Raw genomic sequence first — 20620 nt, 5'->3', positions numbered from 1 at the left:
GCATTACGACTGAGCGCTGTGAGAGCAGCCGCCGCTACCTGAGCTGCACGTGCGCGGCGCCCTGCCCGGCCTGCACGGCCTGCTGGTACTCCTCTCGCGCCTCCTCCTTCCCCTTCACGTACGCCTCGTACGCCTTGCCGTCCATCTCTCTGCAACAACACAACAGACACCTTACAGTGCACACTCTGTCACTGGCGTTATTCGTGATGCCACACGTAAGAGAAGTTTCGCTGACAGTAGGCTGCTAGCTGGTCTGCAACTCACATGACGAATCCCGATATGAAGGCAGTCTCTGGCAGGACGGCGTCGAAGCTGATTTCTCTGGACACGTTGGCGGTGTTGGCCACCCTGCTGGTCACCACAGTCTTGGCGTACCGGTTCCGCACGTGGCTCACCACGTGGAGGCTGTACACGTCCGGCGGTGGATACTCCTGAAACCAGGCTCAACTTCAGTACTGTAGCAAGCTTTCTCATTGCTTCCCCCTTTCCCCTTGTGTTCTTCATTTTATGTCCCATTCTTCCCCCTCATTTCCCCCACTTCCACCCTCAATTAATCCGAATTCACTCAGTTTTTATAGAAAGTAATTATATTTCACATGGAATAGAACTTCAGTGGATATGTGATCTTACTGACTGCGCTACTTGACTGATCAATGGACTAATTGATTCTCTGTTGGCAACTGGTCTCTTGGTCATACTGCTATCGCACATGTAACTGTTCAGTGAATAGGAGCCTTTTCTAGCATCCAGTCCAGACTGTAAAGTCTTAAAAAACTTTTAGTTAATGTTGATTTCAAGTGCAGATTTGAGCTGTAGAGAAGATTACCAGTCAAACAATCGCAAAGTCGGGTTCATTCTGTACATAATTAATGAATTGGTCATTTTGACAGACAAATTTCCCTTACGATACTAAATATCCCCGCAGTTAAAAACGACGTGATGCCAAGGAACAGGATCACAGGGTGAGAAGGTCTGATCAGTTTTAGACTTCTAGAAATCAATTTATTTGAATAATCGTAAGATAGCACGTTTATTGATAACGATCCACGGCTGTTGCATCCCAACGTCCTCCGTCGTCATGCTTCTGTACAAGGTGACCTTTTTCCAAGTTTCCCCAACACTCTGACTGACACGACGCAGAATGGTCATCGCTCATTCCTTGGTCACATTGCTTACAAGAAACGACTTTTTACCACTGGAATCACTCCACTTCGTCTCCACCGAAGAAATAAAATCCAGGCACCCACAATCCTAAGCACAGCTGGAAGCAGTATCTGGTTGCAGTCACTTTGTTTCTGTGCACTGTGAAAGTTGGCGTGTAAGTCTGCCCCCATCTTAGCTGTAACTTATGCTGAACTTCACTACGTTAAGGTTAGATGTAAATGAGAAACTCATGGATCGTAATTCGAACACTTGTCTAGAAGCTCTTCGATATTTCGGCGATCGCTGTAAGACGCGCGCTCGTGTCCGTTTCTGCAAGTAACCGACCACCAGCTCACCGATGCTTTTTGCGGTTAGCAATGCGCTTCTGCGCCTGAGCCCTCGTTCTTGTCTCTTCCAAACACATTGCTCAGTAATTTTTCCTAAGGGCTGAAACGAATCTTGTTACTTTCTTGTATGTCATGTACTTTTTTTCCATCGGGTATTTTAATGGGATCAATAATCGTCCAGAACTGTGGATTCGTGACAGTTCTCTCATTGTGAAGCCTGCCGTTTTTTTCCATACGCTCGGGACTTTACGTTGGGCAAGAGATTCGCGATAAATGCAAGCTAAGTAAGGAGCCAATGCAGTAGAGTACTCTGTAAAATCGAATTGGAATTCCATCAGGACCTGGCGATTTATTTATTTTCAACCCATTCAGCTGCTTCCCGACCCCAGGGATGTATATCACTATGTCCTCCATACGGGGATCTGTACGAGACTCAAACGGCGGTATGTTTTTACGATCCTCCTGCGTGAAAGATTTCTCAAATGCTAAATTTAAAATTTCAGCTTTCGTTTTGCTGTCTTCCGTTGCCAGGCCAGACTGATCAGTGAGTGACTGGATGGAAGCCTTCGACCCGCTTACCGATTTTACGTAAGGCCAGAATTTCATTGGGTTTTCAGCAAGATCTTTTGCTAAGGTATGACGGTGGTAGTGGTTGTATGCTTTGCGCATCGCTATTTTTACAGCAGCACGAATCTCTACTAACTTTTGCCTGTCCTCATTCTCCCGATCTTTCATGTACCGCGAGTGCAACTGCCTTTGCTTCCTGAGCATTCTCCGAATTGCGCTGTTAAACCACGGTGGGCCTTTTCCGTCCGCAACCCACTTTTTCGGCATATAATTTTCCAATGCGTGATTTACAATGTGTTTAAAATTTGCCCATAATTCTTCCATGTCCATCGTACCGGAAGTAAATGAAGTCGATTCATTTACTAAGTGGGATGCTAACAACTGCTTATCTGCTCTTTCTAGTAAGAATACTCTCCTAGCCTTCTTGACGGACTTTTTAACTTTCGTAACCATTTTTCCCTTGTTCTGTTTGGGAGTGGAACAGGGAGAGAAGGTGCTAGTTGTGGTACGAGGTACCCTCCGCCACGCACTGTATGGTGGATTGCGGAGTATGTATGTCGATGTAGATGTAGATGTACATTTCTCCAAAGCATCAAAGGCCTGGAACATACACCAGTCCAAGGGGTTTATACACCAAGTAGCTACAATTTTCAACGAGTCCGTTTTTAACTCTTTTTCATAGTCTTGCGCCTCCCTAAATTTACATGAGTCGATGACAGTTCTTTTTCCTGTTTGCTTAAGGAATGTGGCAGATGTATCGTCGGTCGCCCAGGTATACTTCTTTGAAGTGAGAGTGTCGTACTACATTATTTAAATTTTCGTTTTGACTGTCAGTTGTTAATGTATCTATTGAATTATGTTTTACATATGAAACGAAATTTAATGTGACATAGCGTAGGTACCGGCAAAGTAATCCGAAACTGGTGGACACAGCTGGTTGGTTCAGCTACCTAACAGCTAACGTTTCCCGTCCTCGCCCTCATTATCATCTTGACTCAGAAAGTCCACCTATATTGTACTCCAGAATTTAATGTACGTGACTGTGTTGCCTAAAGCTAGACTATCAGTGGTGTCAAGTTTATACTGCTGAGGCAATCAAAGAACGAATGGAGCCTCACATCTGATACCTGCCCAAGGCCTACTATTGCAGTGGACGACCGCTACCTGTGGATTAGGGCTCGGAGGAACCCTGACAGCAACGGCACCATGTTGAATAAAACTTTTCGTGCAGCCATAGGACGTCGTGTGATGACTCAAACTGTACGCAATAGACTACATGATGCGCAACTTCACTCTCGACGTCCATGGCGAGGTCTATCTTTTCAACTGTACGATACGTGAATGCCATCCTACGACCGATAGTGCAACCATATCGGCAGCGTATTGACGAGGCATTCGTCTTCATGGACGACAATTCACACCCGCATTCTGCACATCTTGTGAATGACTTCCTTCAGGATCGACAACGCTCGACTAGAGTGGCCAGCAAGTTCTCCAGACATGAGCCCTATCGAACATACCTGGGTTAGGTTGAAAAGGGCTGTTTATGGACGACGTAACCCATCAACCACTCTGATGGATCTACGCCGAATCGCCGTTGAGGAGGGGGTCAATCAGGACCAACAGTTCAGTGATGAAGTTGTGGATAGTATGGCACGACGAATACAGGCATCCATCAATGCAAGAGGACATGCTACTGGATATTAGGGGTACTGGTGTGTATAGCAGTCTGGATCACCACCTCTGAAGGTCTCGCTGTATGGTGGTACAACATGCAATGTGTGGTTTTCATGAGCAATAAGAAGGGCGGAAATGATGTTTATGTTGATCTCTGTTCCAATTGTTTTTACAGGCTCCGGAACTCTCGGAACCGAGGTGATGAAAAACTTTTGTTGATGTGTGTATTAACGATGACACTTTTTACAGAAATAACGTGGAGACATTCTTTTCATGATGGCTGAGAGTGCCAGAATAGTGCAGCCTCAACCGTATTGACACTTAAGCAATGCATAAATGACCTCGGATTCACCTTTAAGTTGTTCCCAGTTATTTTCGAGAAAAATATAGTTTTAACATTAGAATTGTATTGAATTAAAGTATCAAACGACGTACGCTTTAACTGATGTAAGAGTCGCAAGTTTATCGCAGTATAAACGTTTCGGTGTTGGCTGCATTAGTTATTCAGGAGAATATATCGCTTTTTACTGTTTCATTGGTATTTTCTTTTATGATAACTTGCCCTTAGTTAAATTCGCATAACTTGCTGAAGATTTCCGCAGGAAGTTTAGCTGCTGGGTATGAAAGTATGCTATGTACGGTCCGATCTTACGACCATACAGAACCAGTGTTTGAAAGAGATCCATGCATTGCCCAACTGTCTCTAGTGCTTAATCTCGTCACAGGGGCTTATGTAGTAAGCAACATTATTGCTGTGAGGTGAATTAATATGGGGCTCTAGAAGGCGATTATCACTGCTCATACGACACACATTGCGCTGGTGCAAGCTGAATCCGTAAGTCCGGCGTTACGACACACAGCGTACACCTACAAAGTATTGTGAAGAGATGGTTAGCGAATCTTATAAGCGACTGTACACTAGTTGGGCATGCGCTCATTCGAGGTGAAATGCCGGCGACAGCTTGAAGAAGGACTAGATCCTTCCTAGGATGGAGTAATGTAGTAGTTTTTTCTATGTGACTAAGGATCATTGATGCTGGAAATAGTTGAATAAATGGGAAAACAGATCATAAGGTGCAGTGAGTTTATTTCACTAAAATATTACGAAAATTAAAGGCAAAGAAGACGAACTGCCAGTAGGCCTTGATACTGACACTGTTTGTATCTCAGTCATTTACTAGGGAAGAAATATTAGCGTTTACATTAGAGGGGTACATCTTACTGATTTATATGCACGGAGTTCTTTGCAGAGGAGAACTGTGGTCATTTATGCCTGATTTAAAGTCATATTCAAGGTAAATGATGTATCAAAAGTCTATAAAGACCAAATATTGGAAGATTTCGAAGGAGAGTTTGAATATCCATTGGAAAACTGGTCGTTACAGGCCTCTGCGGTTCCCCCCAGTTTAGACTACAGAGTTTTCCTTTCCAGACTTGACGATGTCCTAGGCTCGGCTCTGAAGAAAGACTAGATTTTGTATGGCGATTTTAATATAAACTTTCTGACTGATTTTCAAAAGCAAGAATGTAAATCGATTTACGTGAATCTGACAACCTGTTACAGACAGTATACTTTCCAAATGGGTTAAGGAAAACATCAACATGGTCATAGACAATATATTCGTAGTTTCCTCTCTACTTAATGAGCATAGTGTGAGGAAAGTTAGTAACTGAATATCAGACCGTGAGGCACAGATTGTAATTCAGAAAAGAATCGAAGCAAAGTCATATTCCAAAGTAGCAAAGAAATATTTAGAGATATGATTCCACTTGCAATGCATACGTTTAAAACCGATATCCAAGAGCTAGCGTGCAAAGAAGTCTATAATGTATACGACTTCAATGAAAAGTATAGTAATTACATTTCTCCAAATCTTTAATAACTTTCTACAGTACCTCTTTCCCATTACGAAAGTGCAGGTATATACACTTTGTGATCAAAGTATTCGGAAACCTGGCTAAAAGTGACTTAAAAGTTCGTGGTACCCTCCATTAATAATGCTGGAATTCACTATGGTGTTGACCCACTCTTAGCTTTCATGACAGCTTCCACTCTCGCAGGCATACAGTAAATCACGTGCCGGAAGCTTTCTTGGGGAATGGCAACCCATTCTTCACGTAGTGCTGCACTGAGGAGAGGTATAGACGTCGTTCGGTGAGGCCTGGCACGAAGTCGATATTCGAAAACATCCCAAAGGTGTTCTATAGAATTCAGGTCAGGACTCTGTGCAGGCCAGTCCATTAAAGGGATGTTATTGTAGTGTAACAACTCCGTCACAAGGCGGTGCATTATGAACACGTGCTAGATCATGTTGAAAGATGCAATCGCCATCCCCCAATAGTGAGGGAAGCAAGAAGGTGCTTAAAGCATCTGTGTAGGCCTGTGCTGTGATAGTTGAACTCAAAACAACAAGGGATGCAAGCCCCTTACATGAAAAACAGGACAACACCATAACACCACCGCCTCCGAATTTTACTGTTGGCGCTACACACGCTGGTAGATGACGTTCACCGGGCATTCGCATTACCCACACCCTGCCATCGGATCGCCGCATTGTGTACCATGATTCGTCACTCCACACAACGTTTTTCCACTGTTCAGTCTTCCAATGGTTTCGCTCTTTACACCAAGCGAGGCATCGTTTGGCATTTACCGTCGTGATGTGTGGATTATGAGCAGCCGCTCGACCATGAAATCCAAGTTTTCTCACCTCCTGCCTAACAGTCATAGCACTTGCAGTAGATCCAGGTGCAGTTTGGGATTCCTGTGTGATGGTCTGGATAGATGTCTGCGAGTTACACATTACGACCCTCTTCAACTGTCGGCGGTCTCTGTGAGTGAATAGACTAGGTCGTCCTGTACGCTTTTGTCGGTAAGTGCCCCTTCACGTTTCCACTTCACTATCACAACGGAAACAGTGGACCGAGGGATGTTTTCGGGATGACTGGGTGTTGTGTGATGTCCTTAGGTTAGTTAGGTTTAAGTAGTTCTAAGTTCTAGGGGACTGATGACCATAGATGTTAAGTCCCATAGTGCTCAGAGCCATTTTGATCCGAGGGATGTTTAGGAGTGTGGAAATCTCGCGTATTGACGTATGACACAAGTGACAGCCAATCACCTGACCATGTTTGAAGTCCGTGAATTCCGCGGAGCGTTCCATTCTGCTCTCTCACCATGTCTAATGACGTTGCTGATATGGAGTACCTGGCAGTAGGTGGCAGCACAATACACCTAATATGAAAAACGTGTGTTTTTGGGGGTGTCCGTATACTTTTGATCACATAGTGTGTGTACAATTAATAACTGACTGATAAGAGGAAAAGGAGCAGTATCATAATGTAAAGGACTGTCAGAGACCAATAATAAAACTCTGTTATAGAGAAAACTGCAAAGTGATGGGGAATAGTATAAGGCAGGCTAACACCATGTATTACGCCAAGAGAACAGAAATCACTCTCAACGGAAGTAAAACTATATGGTCAATCGAGAAAGAGGTATCAGGGAAGAATAGTGGTGATCGACATAATACACCTATTTTGAGTTAGAATGAAATTGTTCGTGACCAACCAGAGTTGTGCAAAATATTTAATTATCACTTCTTATGAACAGTCGGCAAGTTAAAACAAAATTTTATCGGCACAGGTAAGTATGTAGAATTCTTGAAAGCTATTGCTGTGAGACAAATATACCACCTGTAGTTACACGAAGCAAGCAAAGACGAAACTGATTCAGTTGTTCCACCATTAAAGAGTAAATTTGCCAAAGGGTGTGATGAAATTTCAAATAGGGCTGAGAAGATCTGTGCACCATATATTGGTTTTGTACTAAGTTGCCGGTGCAATGGATCTTTCAGGTGTGGTCAGTTTCCTGAAGGTTTGATACAGTCGCCGGTGAAAACACTTTACAAAAAGTATGAAACAGATAATGTAGACAACTGCTGTCCAATTTCTATGCTATTCTATGCTACCAGTGGTTTAAAACCTTTTGGGAAATCAGTGTCTATGAGTTTTGGGGGTTGATTTGGCGGAAGAGACCAAACAGCGAGGTCATCGATCTCATCGGATTAGGAAAGGATGGGGAAGGATGTTGGCCGTGCCCTGCCAAAGGAACCATCCCGGCATTTGCCTGAAGCGATTTAGGGAAATCGCGGAAATCCTAAATCAGGATGGCCGGACGCGGGATTGACCGTCGTCCTCCCGAATGCGAATCCAGTGTGCTATCCATTGCGCCACCTTGCTCGGTCCCTATGAGGGTATTGCTATATATTACACACAATTTCTATCATAGTGTCAATTTGGGTTTAGGAAGGAAGTATCCACAGGAAATACTGCCGGTATTTACTCTTGTGCGTGAGGCACTAACAGGGTTAGGCGACAGGTTGAGGACAGCAGGTGTTCCTTCGATGTCACAAAAATCATTTGATTGTGTGAACAGCACAACAGATTTACACAAGTTGTAACAGTACAGGATTAGGGGAAAATCTCATCGGTGGTTTACTTGATATCTGGAAAGTAGGAAGCAGGATGTTGTTCACGAGTGCCAGAAAGAGGGAAGATGTTTGAATCACGGGTGGAGACGGGTTGAGAGGGGGTGCTACAAGTTCTGTTCTGTGTTCATTGCTTTTCTTGTTGTATATCCATCATCTCCCACTAAACGCAAAAAAGACAGAATTATTTTCTTTGTAGATGATGCAAGTATTATTGTAAAATATGTGGAATGTAATATAAATAATATAGCTAACGGGGTAGTAATTAACAACAGGATATGACATTCAGAGAATAGATTAACGCTTAACTTAACAAAGCATAATGCATAGAGTTTTCGTAACGAAACTCTTGTAAAGTGATCAAACAGCAAAGTCGTCCATTTTAAATTCTTAGGATTAAGGGTAGGTGTAAGACTTTCTTGGAAGTATTGCATTCAAGATCTTGTCCAGTAACTAAATGTTGCTACCTCCACTATAAAGTGACCTCCACTGTCTCTGATACTGGAACACCAAGGCTTCTCTACTTTGTTCACTTTCGCTTTACTTCTTAGCACGGTGATACATTGTGGGTCAACTCCGTGCACTCACCAAGCGCAGAAAAAGGGCGGTCACACATACCTGCGGCGTCAGGTCGCGGACTGCGGGTGGGCGGCTGTTCAGACGTTAGGGAACTGTAACAGTGCTGTCCCGTGCGCATATCCTTCATGAGATACGCTGTTGACAGTAGTGATTCTTTGAAAAGGAACTGCAACATGAGCAGTAGACGTAAAAACACTATATCCTTGCGTAGCTATTCCTTATGTACTCTACAGAAAAGTATGTACTATTCAGAACTGAAAACGTTAAGTAATAAACCCCAAGCATTCAGATGGAAGTTGAAAGGTTTTCTTTCGGCACACACGTATTCTGTACAGGAGTTCCTCGCTGTAGTTGATTACTTTTCTTTATAGTGTGTTATTTATTCCTGAACTGCCTTTTTGTCTTTTATTAAATGTTTAATTCTTTGTCTTCATTGTAGCGATCAGTTCCATGACCAAGTAGCTGTGGCTCACATGGTGCCACGGAACTTTATGAAAAATAAGTAAATGAAATAATAAACTTATCTCTCAGTGTTTTCGGTTGTCAAAAATCAAGTACCAATGTACTGAACTCTTGTGGCACAGGTTTAAGTATATCCGCGAACTCAGTGACGGCCGCTAGTATGGTGACACTGGACTTTAAGGTAGCCAGTTAGGACCTTGCTGGCCGAAGAAATTTGCATCACTAGAATTTGGTATTTGGTCAGCAGGGAGAGCGACAAGGGTAGCGTAAAGTTTCTCGTCGTCAGATTGCGTCATTTGCATGAAATTATTTCTTCATCTCACCTCAAAATCTCAAGCAGAGTGATCATATGGCGCTACAATACTGATCTAAACGTTGAGTAGCATGGCACCTTCTTGTCACTCTAGCGGACTCTGAAGTGCGCGGTGTTGGAAGAGCAAAAGAAGGAAGAAATAAAGATAAGGATTCAAAGTCCCAACGACGATAAGGTCAATTGAGATGGAGAGCAAACTCGGATTTTTGAACAACAGAGATGGCCGCATGGGGATATGAACTGTCGTACTCCCGGCAATCGGTCTAGTGCGTTATTATTGTATCAGTGTAAGGAAATGTATCGGTGGCTCATAAACTGGTGGCTGTTATTTTGAAAACCACCTCGCCTTTGGGTTGTGATTTGAAAGACCCTTTATCCTTTGTATTGTCCAGAGTAACAATAAGTAACAACAGAAATAATCATTTATGAATATGTAATGAATGTAATGCGAGAGAGTTAAATTACTTTATCAAGCTGCTTAGGTTGGTAGACACTTACGTTAAAGAAAACTAGAACGATCAATAACTGAGAATTATAATTCGACAACATGTTTCAATCTGTCAGTTTCGTCTACTTAGTCAAGATCATTAACGTTTGCGTGTGCGGTGGCGCACGACTCGGTTGTATTTCGTGCGATTCTCGTTGGTAGAAGGAAATTTCACGACCAGTTTTTGAAGGGCAACGAGGGTAGACCGTTTGGTGAACATTTCTCATCGCCGGATATTGCGCCAACGCCGTGGATTAAATTCAAAACTTGTCCGCAGAGTCTCATGGTGAGACGGCATGTGACACTCGTGACGGTGATGTTCTCGCCGGATCAGGACGTTAAGCTCGGTGGGCCAGTTAATGCTACTCTAGTGTAGTATGCTGGCTGCCCACACCAGGTTCCACTGTCTCCCTTCTGTCAACGCCGCACCTAATGCACACGGAAGAAGATAATCCTTTCTGATTGGGCGACTGAACCTAGCTTTCGGAGTCACGCAGCCAGCAATACCACGAGACCCTTTCTTTTGCTTTCTTTACAAAAGATTTCGCGAAAGCACAGCATATCCACGTGACTCAGATACTTCGCACACTCCTAAGGAGAAGCAAGAGATCTTGTACCGAGAGATTCTGAAATTCATCTCGTTTACGTTTCGAAAGTGCAAGGGCTTTGTGTCAGGGCGCGCTGAGAAGCTCCTTGAGAATACCTTCCCCACGTGAATGAAGAATGAGTCGGTCACTCACCGGCGCGTCTTCTGCGGCGGCCAAGGCCGGCGCGAACACCGCCACGAGCGCCGCGGTAACAGCTGCCTCCCAGGTGCGCATGCTGTCTGCGGCTGGCCGGGGACGCGCCGCCGCCTCCATATAAACCGGCAGCAGCGGCCGACTGCATATGAATTTCGTAGAACGTGACGTCTCCAGACGCCGATTCCTGGAAACACCTGACCGCTGTTGCAGCTTCTGCCATGCTCAATGGGCGCACGTTATATACACTTCGTTCGATCCCCTCGCGAAATGTCGCTTTTCAGCAACTTGTTTTTCTGTACTGGAAGATGCATTGAATATTACAGTTCTCAGAGAAGACGAAACGTTAATGTGCCAACTGCTAGAAAAAAAGTATTCAAAAGAGCTCTACATTGAGCTAAGAAGAAGATTAAAACATACAATCCTTTCACATTAAAAGGTCTGATTTAGACCACATTCACATTTCAAGTATGACCCTTATAAGTTCAAATTGACACGTTCGATAAGAAATGAGACGACATAACAGCAAGCGCCGGAAACGACCATCGTTCGCACAAAGTAGATAAATATTATTATAATTATCGTAGGATAGCTTTGAACAATAGTATGTGACTCGTCTTGCTGCAGATAATTAAACTGACTGGTACAGTTTGGCCTCGGTAAGGCGACCAGTTTACTGATGCTCCCAGTAGTGCAGAAAATCGGCATTAGTTGTAAAGACATTCATTTGTACAGAGCACTGCCAATGTTTCCGCCTGTGTCATGTCTCCTTTCGTATAGGGACAATACACAGACAGTGTTGCGAAAACTGTGGCACATATTCTGTGGTACCTTTATCTCATTGATCCTCTCATTTCAACAATCCTAATGTGGAGAAAGCCACGCCCCCCACTGCCTGCAAGAGCCACCGCGTGAATCCCCAACTTATCGTGGACAAGCAGTACACACTGCATGAACAATTATATGTAAAAGCATGCATACGTATGAAAAAACTACATATACATTTGCAACTGTCTGATTTTTGCAAATAACTGCACTTATATCACACATACATATCAGCCTGACTTCATCAGATTGCTGTGTGCGTACAAGTCTTTCAGTATCAACATAACTCGGTACAGAGGCGCTCACGACAGTTAACTTGAGAGGTGGCATGAACCCCCTCTCATATTTCTATCTTACTCTGAGTAATTCGATTTTCCTCTCTAATTGCCTGTGGTGAAAAGTCGTTATTCCTTCACATGCGGACTTCCTACGCAGCATCTCTCGTCACCCAGGTGCTCTGGTGACAGGCGGGTTCTGCTGATCTTGAAAGGGTTAAGCCGACGGGTGTGAGGGAGTCGAGTGGATGCTTTCCAGACGCCGACATTATCATAAGAGCCGCTGCGACACGCCCACAGGGGCCTGACGGAGCGGCTGGGCTACAGATTCCATTACTTCGCAGAAACTTAGTGAAAACACTTTCTGGTGGGCTACCAGCGAGGCATGGGAATGACTTGTGTTCCCAGGCAGTCTTGGCGGGCAAATTCCTGCGTTTTCTGCAAAATCATAACTGTGATTGGCTTGCTCCGTGACGTAGCAAAATCGGCGCAGAAATTGGCGCCAAGTATCTCCATTGGTGGAATAGTACTGCGTCGGCAATAGAGGGGAATTTTCCGCCAGTTTTCGAGTTGCTGATTGGAACGTTTAACCACGACCACTGTCGTGGGGGCGGGAATGTTCTGTGCTCTTGAGAGAGTCGGCTCTCAGCTTTCGGTCGGAGTAGGTTACAAGACTGAGCTCTCGCTGCTCTGGACACCCTGCCTTCCGTTGGCTGTCTAATATACTTTCATTTAATTGTAACTGTTTGATGAAGTTGCTGAAGTTTCGACTTCAACATAACTTTCCGAGTACAGTTGGCAATTGAGCGTTCTGCGTACAAGCGGCCTATGTTGTCCGTCTTGAGCAGTTTTGGCTAAAGTTGACTGTACCGGAGTTACTGTGTGACTTCTCTCGTTAAAATCACTCACTGTACCGTCAGTGATTGTGTCGTGAGCCTTCTTCGTCTCCCTCAGAGGCGCATTTGTGTTGCTAGGACGTCTTTAGTCTGGAACAACCAGACCAGGAGAATTTGTTTCGGGCTATACTCACGACATTATCATCACCACGACGGGACGTCGAAGCAACCAGCCATCGCCTCCGGTATGTCAGATGGTGTACTTGCAGTTAAGAAGACAGCTTGGTAATGTACGTCCGCAGCACCGGCAAATCAGGGAATTTTGCTAGGTGATAATCAGAGCTCAGCAGAGCGCGCCTGTTCGCCTTTTCTAACTTTAATCTGTCTTGGGTGTTCATTGTCTGAGTTATCACTACTGTAGCAGCAATTAATGTTGGGTTGGCTGGGTGTTTCTCTCAAGATTTGAGTTGCAAGGAACTGGTTCCACATAGCACTTGGTCATAAATGTCACATCTAGTTTATGGACAACTTCATCTTCACAGCATTTATTTGAGTATCCAATTTGATGTATTGTAAATGTTTCATGTGTTTTGTTTATTATTTTGAGTTTAGTCATAATACATCAAATTGTTATTTTGGACAGAACTTTGATTCTGTCAATCGGTAGAGCAATTTTTTCATTTCTCACTATGTTAATGAAGCTTTCCTTTATCTAATTAATTTCTATCCAATTAAATTATTGCAGGTGCCAAACGCTTTTCTACTCCACTCGCAGGGTCTATTACAGTCTGTTCGTGTTTCTTCTTAATCCATGTGCAACAGCAAAAGTCGGAGTTAGAAAAGGGGGGGGGGGCTTAGAACATCATTTCCATGTGAAGATTCGAGAAGAATTCAGTGCTAAATACACTGCTAGCCCCGGCACCTCGCAAACTCTACACTCACTCACCCACCCTTTCACACACAAACACACACACACACACACACACACACTGTGTACAGCCAGCTTCTGCATATTCTTTCTCACCGTAGCGGTAACAAGGGAATAAGTTTTCCTTTTTTCCAAGTATGCTGTTCTTTTGAACTACATTTTATGCTCTGTTGCACTTTGTTGTCTAGCAGTACCGGATTATTATCACTGATTGAAGACATTTTATAACAATGTGGCAGACAACATTGTGTAACTGCGAATGACTGTTTAACAAGTCAGTGGGCTCTATCAGCGTCAGTAGTTGATATAGGGTTCGATTCTCGAGGCTCCGTTAATATTAGGATATGTTTTAAATAATTTATTAAATGCAGCTTTTTCCAGTTTCTTTTTTCTTCTTCAGACACTGCTCTGCATACAATCTTTTCAATTGTACGATCTTTTTGTGTCCCCTACAAAAATAATTTTTATTTGCTGCTTATTGAATTTAGTAAACAGAAATCCTTAAATTTTGACGTGTCTGCTGTTCCGTAAATCCTTCCAGGTGGTTGTTTATTATCAAACAGCACTGTCTAATACAGATTAACAATGAAGAACTGAGCTTTAAAATTAATATTCCTGCTAGCCATGAGTTGTTCACGATTTCACTGACACATTTTATGGACATGTTGGAATAAATTTTTAAACATGAGAATGGGAGGTTCTCTCTTTTAGTCTGCTCATGCACTACATCTTTCGTGACGCCATAATAGACTGAATTCTCCAATGCAACAAAAACTATACGTTGCATTTCACAGCTTTTTCTCTGGCTGGCCTTCCTGATTTCATTTCCCTCCTTTATGATAAAACGAACTCCCAACTGATAACGTTTATTTTGGCTGGAGCCACAGTCATCGTAAATTGTTTGAATGATGATACCGCCATATCACTATAATAATTTTTATTTTATTGTTATACCATCCAGACTTTGGCCTTAGGCAAATTTGAAGTCTATGTAAACAAGTTTTTGTACTTTAAAATGGTCCACGCTGAAATATGTATCATATGACAAAAAATAAAAATTATTACAGTCAAATGACGGCAGCATCATTTGAAAAATAAATAAATAAACTAAAAACCACTGCTAGCTCTCTGTTAAATAAAGAAATAGTACTTTTAACTGGTACAATGTTTGACATTGAAGCAATCACGTGCACTAAGGATGAGAATAGTTTGCCTTATCTCATGACGGTTTATTTATATTGCTTTGGGATGCTTTGGGATGTTGGAACTATTAGTTCAGCCTAGGTTACTTGTTCTTAGTTTGTATACTGAAGGCATGTAAAAGGAGGGCTCTTAATCATAAGCGATAGTTGAATAATATTATATCGCAGCAAATTCATGAGGGGATACCTCATACATAAGAATCTTGAAATATGAACGTCATTAGCGAGCTAAAATCACTCAAGCATTTGGGTGAAACCATTGTTCTATTTATGCACTGACTATTCATCTTTTGTTTCTCCATTTATTGTTCCAGTTTAAGACTATAACTAAATTCCGTTGCCGCCTCGAACCACACGGTGCAGTTCGTGGTTAATTCTGTCAAGCCATAATAATAATGCTTATAATTTTGTCTAATAACTTTTTGTGAAATCAATAAACCAGATTAATATTCTTTTGTGGTTCACCGTAATTTCGTTATCTCTTTAGTCATATTTAAAGCTAAATTTATAGCATAAGGTTAGAATTATATGTTATTACATTTATATAAAATACTGGAACACGTGAGGCAATACTGACCTTACGACTTATCTTAGAAGAAAGAGTAAGGAAAGGCAAACCTACGTTTCTAGCATTTGTAGACTTAAAGAAAGCTTTTGACAATGTTGACTGGAATACTCTCTTTCAAATTCTAAAGGTGGCAGGGGTAAAATACAGGGAGCGAAAGGCTATTTACAATTTGTACAGAAACCAGATGGCAGTTATAAGAGTCGAAGGACATGAAAGGGAAGCAGTGGTTGGGAAGGGAGTAAGACAGGGTTGTAGCCTCTCCCCGATTTTATTCAATCTGTATATTGAGCAAGCAGTAAAGGAAACAAAAGAAAAATTCGGAGAAGTATTAAAATCCATGGAGAAGAAATAAAAACGTTGAGGTTCGCTGATGACATTGTAATTCTGTCAGAGACAGCAAAGGACTTGGAAGAGCAGTTGAACGGAATGGATAGTGTCTTGAAGGGAGGATATTAAGATGAACATCAACAAAAGCAAAACTAGGATAATGGAATGTAGTTGAATTAAGTCGGGTAATGTTGAGGGTATTAGATTAGGAAATGAGACACTTAAAGTAGTAAAGGAGTTTTGCTATTTGGGGAGCAAAATAACCGATGATGGTCGAAGTAGAGAGGATATAAAATGTAGACTGGCAATGGCAAGGAAAGCGTTTCTGAAGAAGAGAAATTTGTTAACATCGAGTATAGATTTAAGTGTCAGGAAGTCATTTCTGAAAGTATTTATATGGAGTGTAGCCATGTATGGAAGTGAAACATGGACGGTAAATAGTTTGGACAAGAAGAGAATAGAAGCTTTCGAAATGTGGTGCTACAGAAGAATGCTGAAGATTAGATGGGTAGATCACATAACTAATGAGGCAGTATTGAATAGGATTGGGGAGAAGAGAAGTTTGTGGCACAACTTGACCAGAAGAAGGGATCGGTTAGTAGAACATGTTCTGAGGCATCAAGGGATCACCAATTTAGTATTGGAGGGCAGCGTGGAGGGTAAAAATCGTAGGGGGAGACCAAGAGATGAATACACTAAGCAGATTCAGAAGGATGTAGGTTGCAGTAGGTACTGGGAGATGAAGAAGCTTGCACAGGATAGAGTAGCATGGAGAGCTGCATCAAACCAGTCTCAGGACTGAAGACCACAACAACAACAACATTTATATACGTCATTTAAAAAATTAAATAGTAATTTTTGAGAACATTTCTCTTCTCTTGGAGAAACTTCTTCATCTTCTTTTTTTTAAGAGGTTACTGGTGTCGGTCTGATTTAGACCATATTGAGACCTACCACGATGATGGCAGACGATGGCGGTAAACGGAGCAGACGCTACGAGCCCACGAACGTTGACTGAGCAATTATCGTTTGTGGGGTCGTAGCGTCTGCTCCAATAAAATGTATTTCCATTCTCGTTTATGCTTAGGAACACTCCTTTTACATGTCTTCAGCATGAAAACTGAGAACAGGTAAATAGAGGCTGAACTTATAGTTCCAAGTGCCCAAAGCAATATAAATAAACCGTCATGAGCGAAGGCAAACTACTCTCATCTTTCGTAGTAAGTAAACCAATATGAGCTAAAGCAAACTGTTCCGATCCTTATTGCACATGGTTGCTTAAGTGTCAAATACTATACCAGGCGCTACGACTCCGCGAACGCTAACAAAGCAGTTGTGATTGCGAATGTGCATTTTTAAGAAAAAGTAAATGATATAAAATCTGTTAATTTCAGGAAGTCCCATGACAGCATGCTTCCTATTACCTCAGAGTCATTTTAACATATACTTCGTAACTACTGTCATTTCAAGTTATAAATGTTTCATACTTTTGCATTTTACCAATTTTAGTAGTGAAAAACAATTAACAGAAATATAAATGTAATTCTGGTCAGTTCTTCAAGGTTTTACTAATGACCGTATCCTACATGTGTGACTGAATACCCGTGTCAAGAAAGTGGATAGAATGTCTCCGTAAAAAGTTCACTCATCTCATACGTCTGCGTCAACTGTTCATAACATCGAAATCGCAGGAAATGACGTGCACGATTAAACCGTTTTGACGTCACTGGGAGGAAAGAGATTTCCCCCTAGTAACAGCGCCAATTTGCTTGAAGGCGCCCAGGAACAGGATCTTCCTGCCGCAGGCTGGAGTGGGGCGTGGAGCTAGCGTTGCCCCTGCGCTGCGGGCGCAGGTTGTGGGTTGGTACGGCGCGGACACAAGGCCGCTTATTTCTGCACATCAGTCAACTCTTCCTTGAATTTCTCTGTGACCTCTCCAGTTGTTGCGTCTGTGTGGAGTTATTTTGCAACTATGAAGCACTCATCAGCTTCGCAAGTCATTGGATAAGCGTTTAAACGGAAGCTACTCCAGCTTCCCGTCTTCTGCTTGCCACAGCAGTGCAAAAACATCAATTGCCAGCTGGTGGTACTTTTTGCAAAGCATACCCACATTAGGCGTAACATACACCGTTACTTAGTAATGAAGAGCAGCACGATGAAATTTAAAAAGATATTAATAGTATACGATGTAGCGAAACTCTAAACATTTACGGCAGAAAGAGACGTAGAGAAAATTCTCGGTGGCAAAGACCAACTGCCTAAGCAAACACATCTACGGTAGTTTTGTAGCAGGAGAGTGAGGTACAACAAAAAAAAAGAAAGAAATCATTAAGGCCGCACACATCTTGGTAGGTATAGCGGAAGCACGGCTGAAACGCAAGAAATACGCGAGCTTACGGGAGTAAAAGAAAATATAAGGATCTTAAGAATGATGTAGCAAGGTAGTAGTATATCTTGTTTCGAAACGAAATTAAAAGTTAGTGCAAAAAGGTTACATGAGAGTGTTTGAGAGAAACTCATCAAGATATTAAGAAAGACAGTCAGGCAGCACTAGCCGACCGAAACAGACGCACCAACAGGGAAGTAACCGATTTTGTGACATTTACGAGTTCCTAACTAGGAGCGAAGTTTATTGTATCATCTGTGTGCTTTAATAGTTCAGTTTCTTGAGTTTCTGCGTGTAAATTTAATATCTAATAGCCACAGTTGTCGTGTTTTAGTTTGCGTCGGAAAGTAAACCGATTTTGTGACCTATTACAAGTTCCCAATCAGGGGCAAATTATTTAGTTTTACCTGAGTGCTTCGGTAGTTAGGTTTTTGAATATCTGCGTCTTACTAGAAACATTTCGTGCGTTTTCGTCAGGGTTTACAGTAGAGTTGCGCAGCACGTGCCGATAGTCCATTTATCTGCATAGTTTAGTTTTCCACGGTCTTTAGTATGAATAGAGACTGTGGATGTTATATGAAGATGCGAGCTGAGTTGGTGACACCTTGCTCTCAGCTTCAGGCTGTGATGGCTTCGGTTACACAACTTGAGACTGCAGTGGATGGGCACCACTGATGTGGGCCGGCCGTGGGGAGCCAACGGACGTCCAGCACGTCAGAGTTCTCCGATCGGTCTTCACCGGTGTCCAACCCAGTTACTGCTCGCACTGAGGCTGATCCCTCACATGTGGTTGAGTGGGAGGTCGCCCCGGGGGCGAACCAGGCGGCGAAAGACTTCCCAGGCGGCCGCACGTAAGGCCTCCCCAGTTTGTCTGACAAACAAGTTCCAGGTGCTGTCTGTGGCTGACACTGCCGCTGAGCCAGATGCTGTCGCCTGTCCTGTTTCAGAGGAAACCGCTGAGCCTGCAAGATCCGGGTAATCGCAGAGGGTGGGATTATTGGTAGTTGGGAGTTCCAACGTTAGGCGCGATATGGGGCCCCTTAGGGACTTCGCTGACAATAAGGGTAAGAAAACCAATGTGTACTCCGTGTGCATACCGGGTGGAGTCATTCCAGATGTGGAAAGGGTCCTCCCAGATGCCATGAAGAGCACAGGGTGCAGCCAACTGCAGGTGGTTGCTCACGTCGGTACCAATGATATGTGTCACTTTTGGATCAGAAGAGATTCTCTGTGGTTTCGACCGGCTATCAGAAGTGGTAAAGGCTGCCAGTCTTGATTGCAAGATGAATGCAGGGCGGAACATTTGCAGCATAGTCGACAGGACCGATTGCGGACCTCTAGTACAGAGCCGAGTGGAGGGTCTGAATCAGAGGCTCAGGCGGTTCTGCGACCGTGAAGGCTCCAGATTCCTCGACTTGCGCCAAAGGCTGGATGGGTTTCGAGTTCTGCTGAATAGGTCAGGTGTCCACTATACGCAGGAGGCGGCTACGCGGGTAGCAGGGGCTGTGTGACGTGGACTGGGCGGTTTCTTAGGTTAGAGGGTCTCGGGAAAACACAAAAAGGGCTTCAGTCACAAAGGGTGCAGGCTTAACACAGGAAGAATGTAGATACAGGAACCATTGGTATAAAAGATGTTAATTGTCATAGCTGTATTGGGAAAGTACCAGAGTTCCAAGCGCTAATAGAAAGCACTGATGCTCAAATCATTGCACTGCAAGCTGGCTAAAGCCGGACATAAGCTGAACCGAAAGTTTTGCGAAGAACCTAACGGTGTTCCGAAAAGACGGGCTAAACACGGTTGGCGGTGGCGTGTTTGTTGCTGTCAGAAGTAGTTTAACTTGTCGCGAAATTGAAATAGATACTTTCTGTGAGTTAGAGTATGGGCAGAGGTCATTGTTGGCAGCCGGAATAAAATAATAATTGGATCCTTTTACCGACCTACCAATTCAGATGATACAATTGCTGAAAGGTTCAAAGAAAACCTAAGTTTGATTTGAGACACGTACCCGACTCATACGATAATAGTTGGTGGTGACTTTAATTTACCCTCGATATGTTGGCGAAAATACATGTTTAATTCCGGAGGTAAATTTAAAATATCATCCGAAATTATGCTAAACGCATTCTCTGAAAATTATTTCGGGCATTTAGTTCATGAGCCGACGGGAATAGTAAACAGTTGTGAAAACACACTTGACCTCTTAGCAACAAATAATCCTGAGCTAATACCGAGCATGAAAACCGACTCGCCGGCCGCTGTGGCCGAGCGGTTCTATGCGCTCCAGTCCGGAACCCGCTGCTGCTGTGGTCGCAGGTTCGACTCCTGCCTCGGGCATGGATGTGTGTGATGTCCTTACGTTAGTTAGGTTTAAGTAGTTCTAAGTCTGGGACTGATGCCCTCAGATGTTAAGTCCCATAGTGCTTAGAGCACTGAATATTGTAATCCCCAAATCCTCGAAAAATATGCGAAA

General features: G+C 43.1%; 1 protein-coding gene across 3 annotated transcripts in view; it reads right to left on the bottom strand.

Annotated features, from left to right (window-relative positions):
* The window catches only part of LOC126179529 (inter-alpha-trypsin inhibitor heavy chain H4-like), a 231645-nt gene that overhangs the window by 76847 nt on the left and 134178 nt on the right, over positions 1–20620 (bottom strand). The window contains exons 1-3 of one of the 3 annotated variants that reach the window (XM_049924616.1): positions 10803–10883; positions 265–431; positions 39–149 (exon numbers count right to left, since the gene is read on the bottom strand). The exons of 1 other annotated variant lie outside the window; for it this stretch is intronic. In XM_049924616.1, the coding sequence (XP_049780573.1) occupies positions 39–149; positions 265–431; positions 10803–10883 (359 nt within the window). Of the gene's footprint in view, positions 1–38; positions 150–264; positions 432–10802; positions 10884–20620 lie in introns of those variants that run through there. One more of the 3 variants, XM_049924615.1, reaches the window with a different exon arrangement.

The sequence above is a fragment of the Schistocerca cancellata genome, chromosome 1 (assembly GCF_023864275.1).
Source record: "Schistocerca cancellata isolate TAMUIC-IGC-003103 chromosome 1, iqSchCanc2.1, whole genome shotgun sequence".
Classification (NCBI taxonomy): Eukaryota; Metazoa; Arthropoda; class Insecta; order Orthoptera; family Acrididae; genus Schistocerca; species Schistocerca cancellata.
This window is presented reverse-complemented; position numbering and strand designations above follow the sequence as displayed.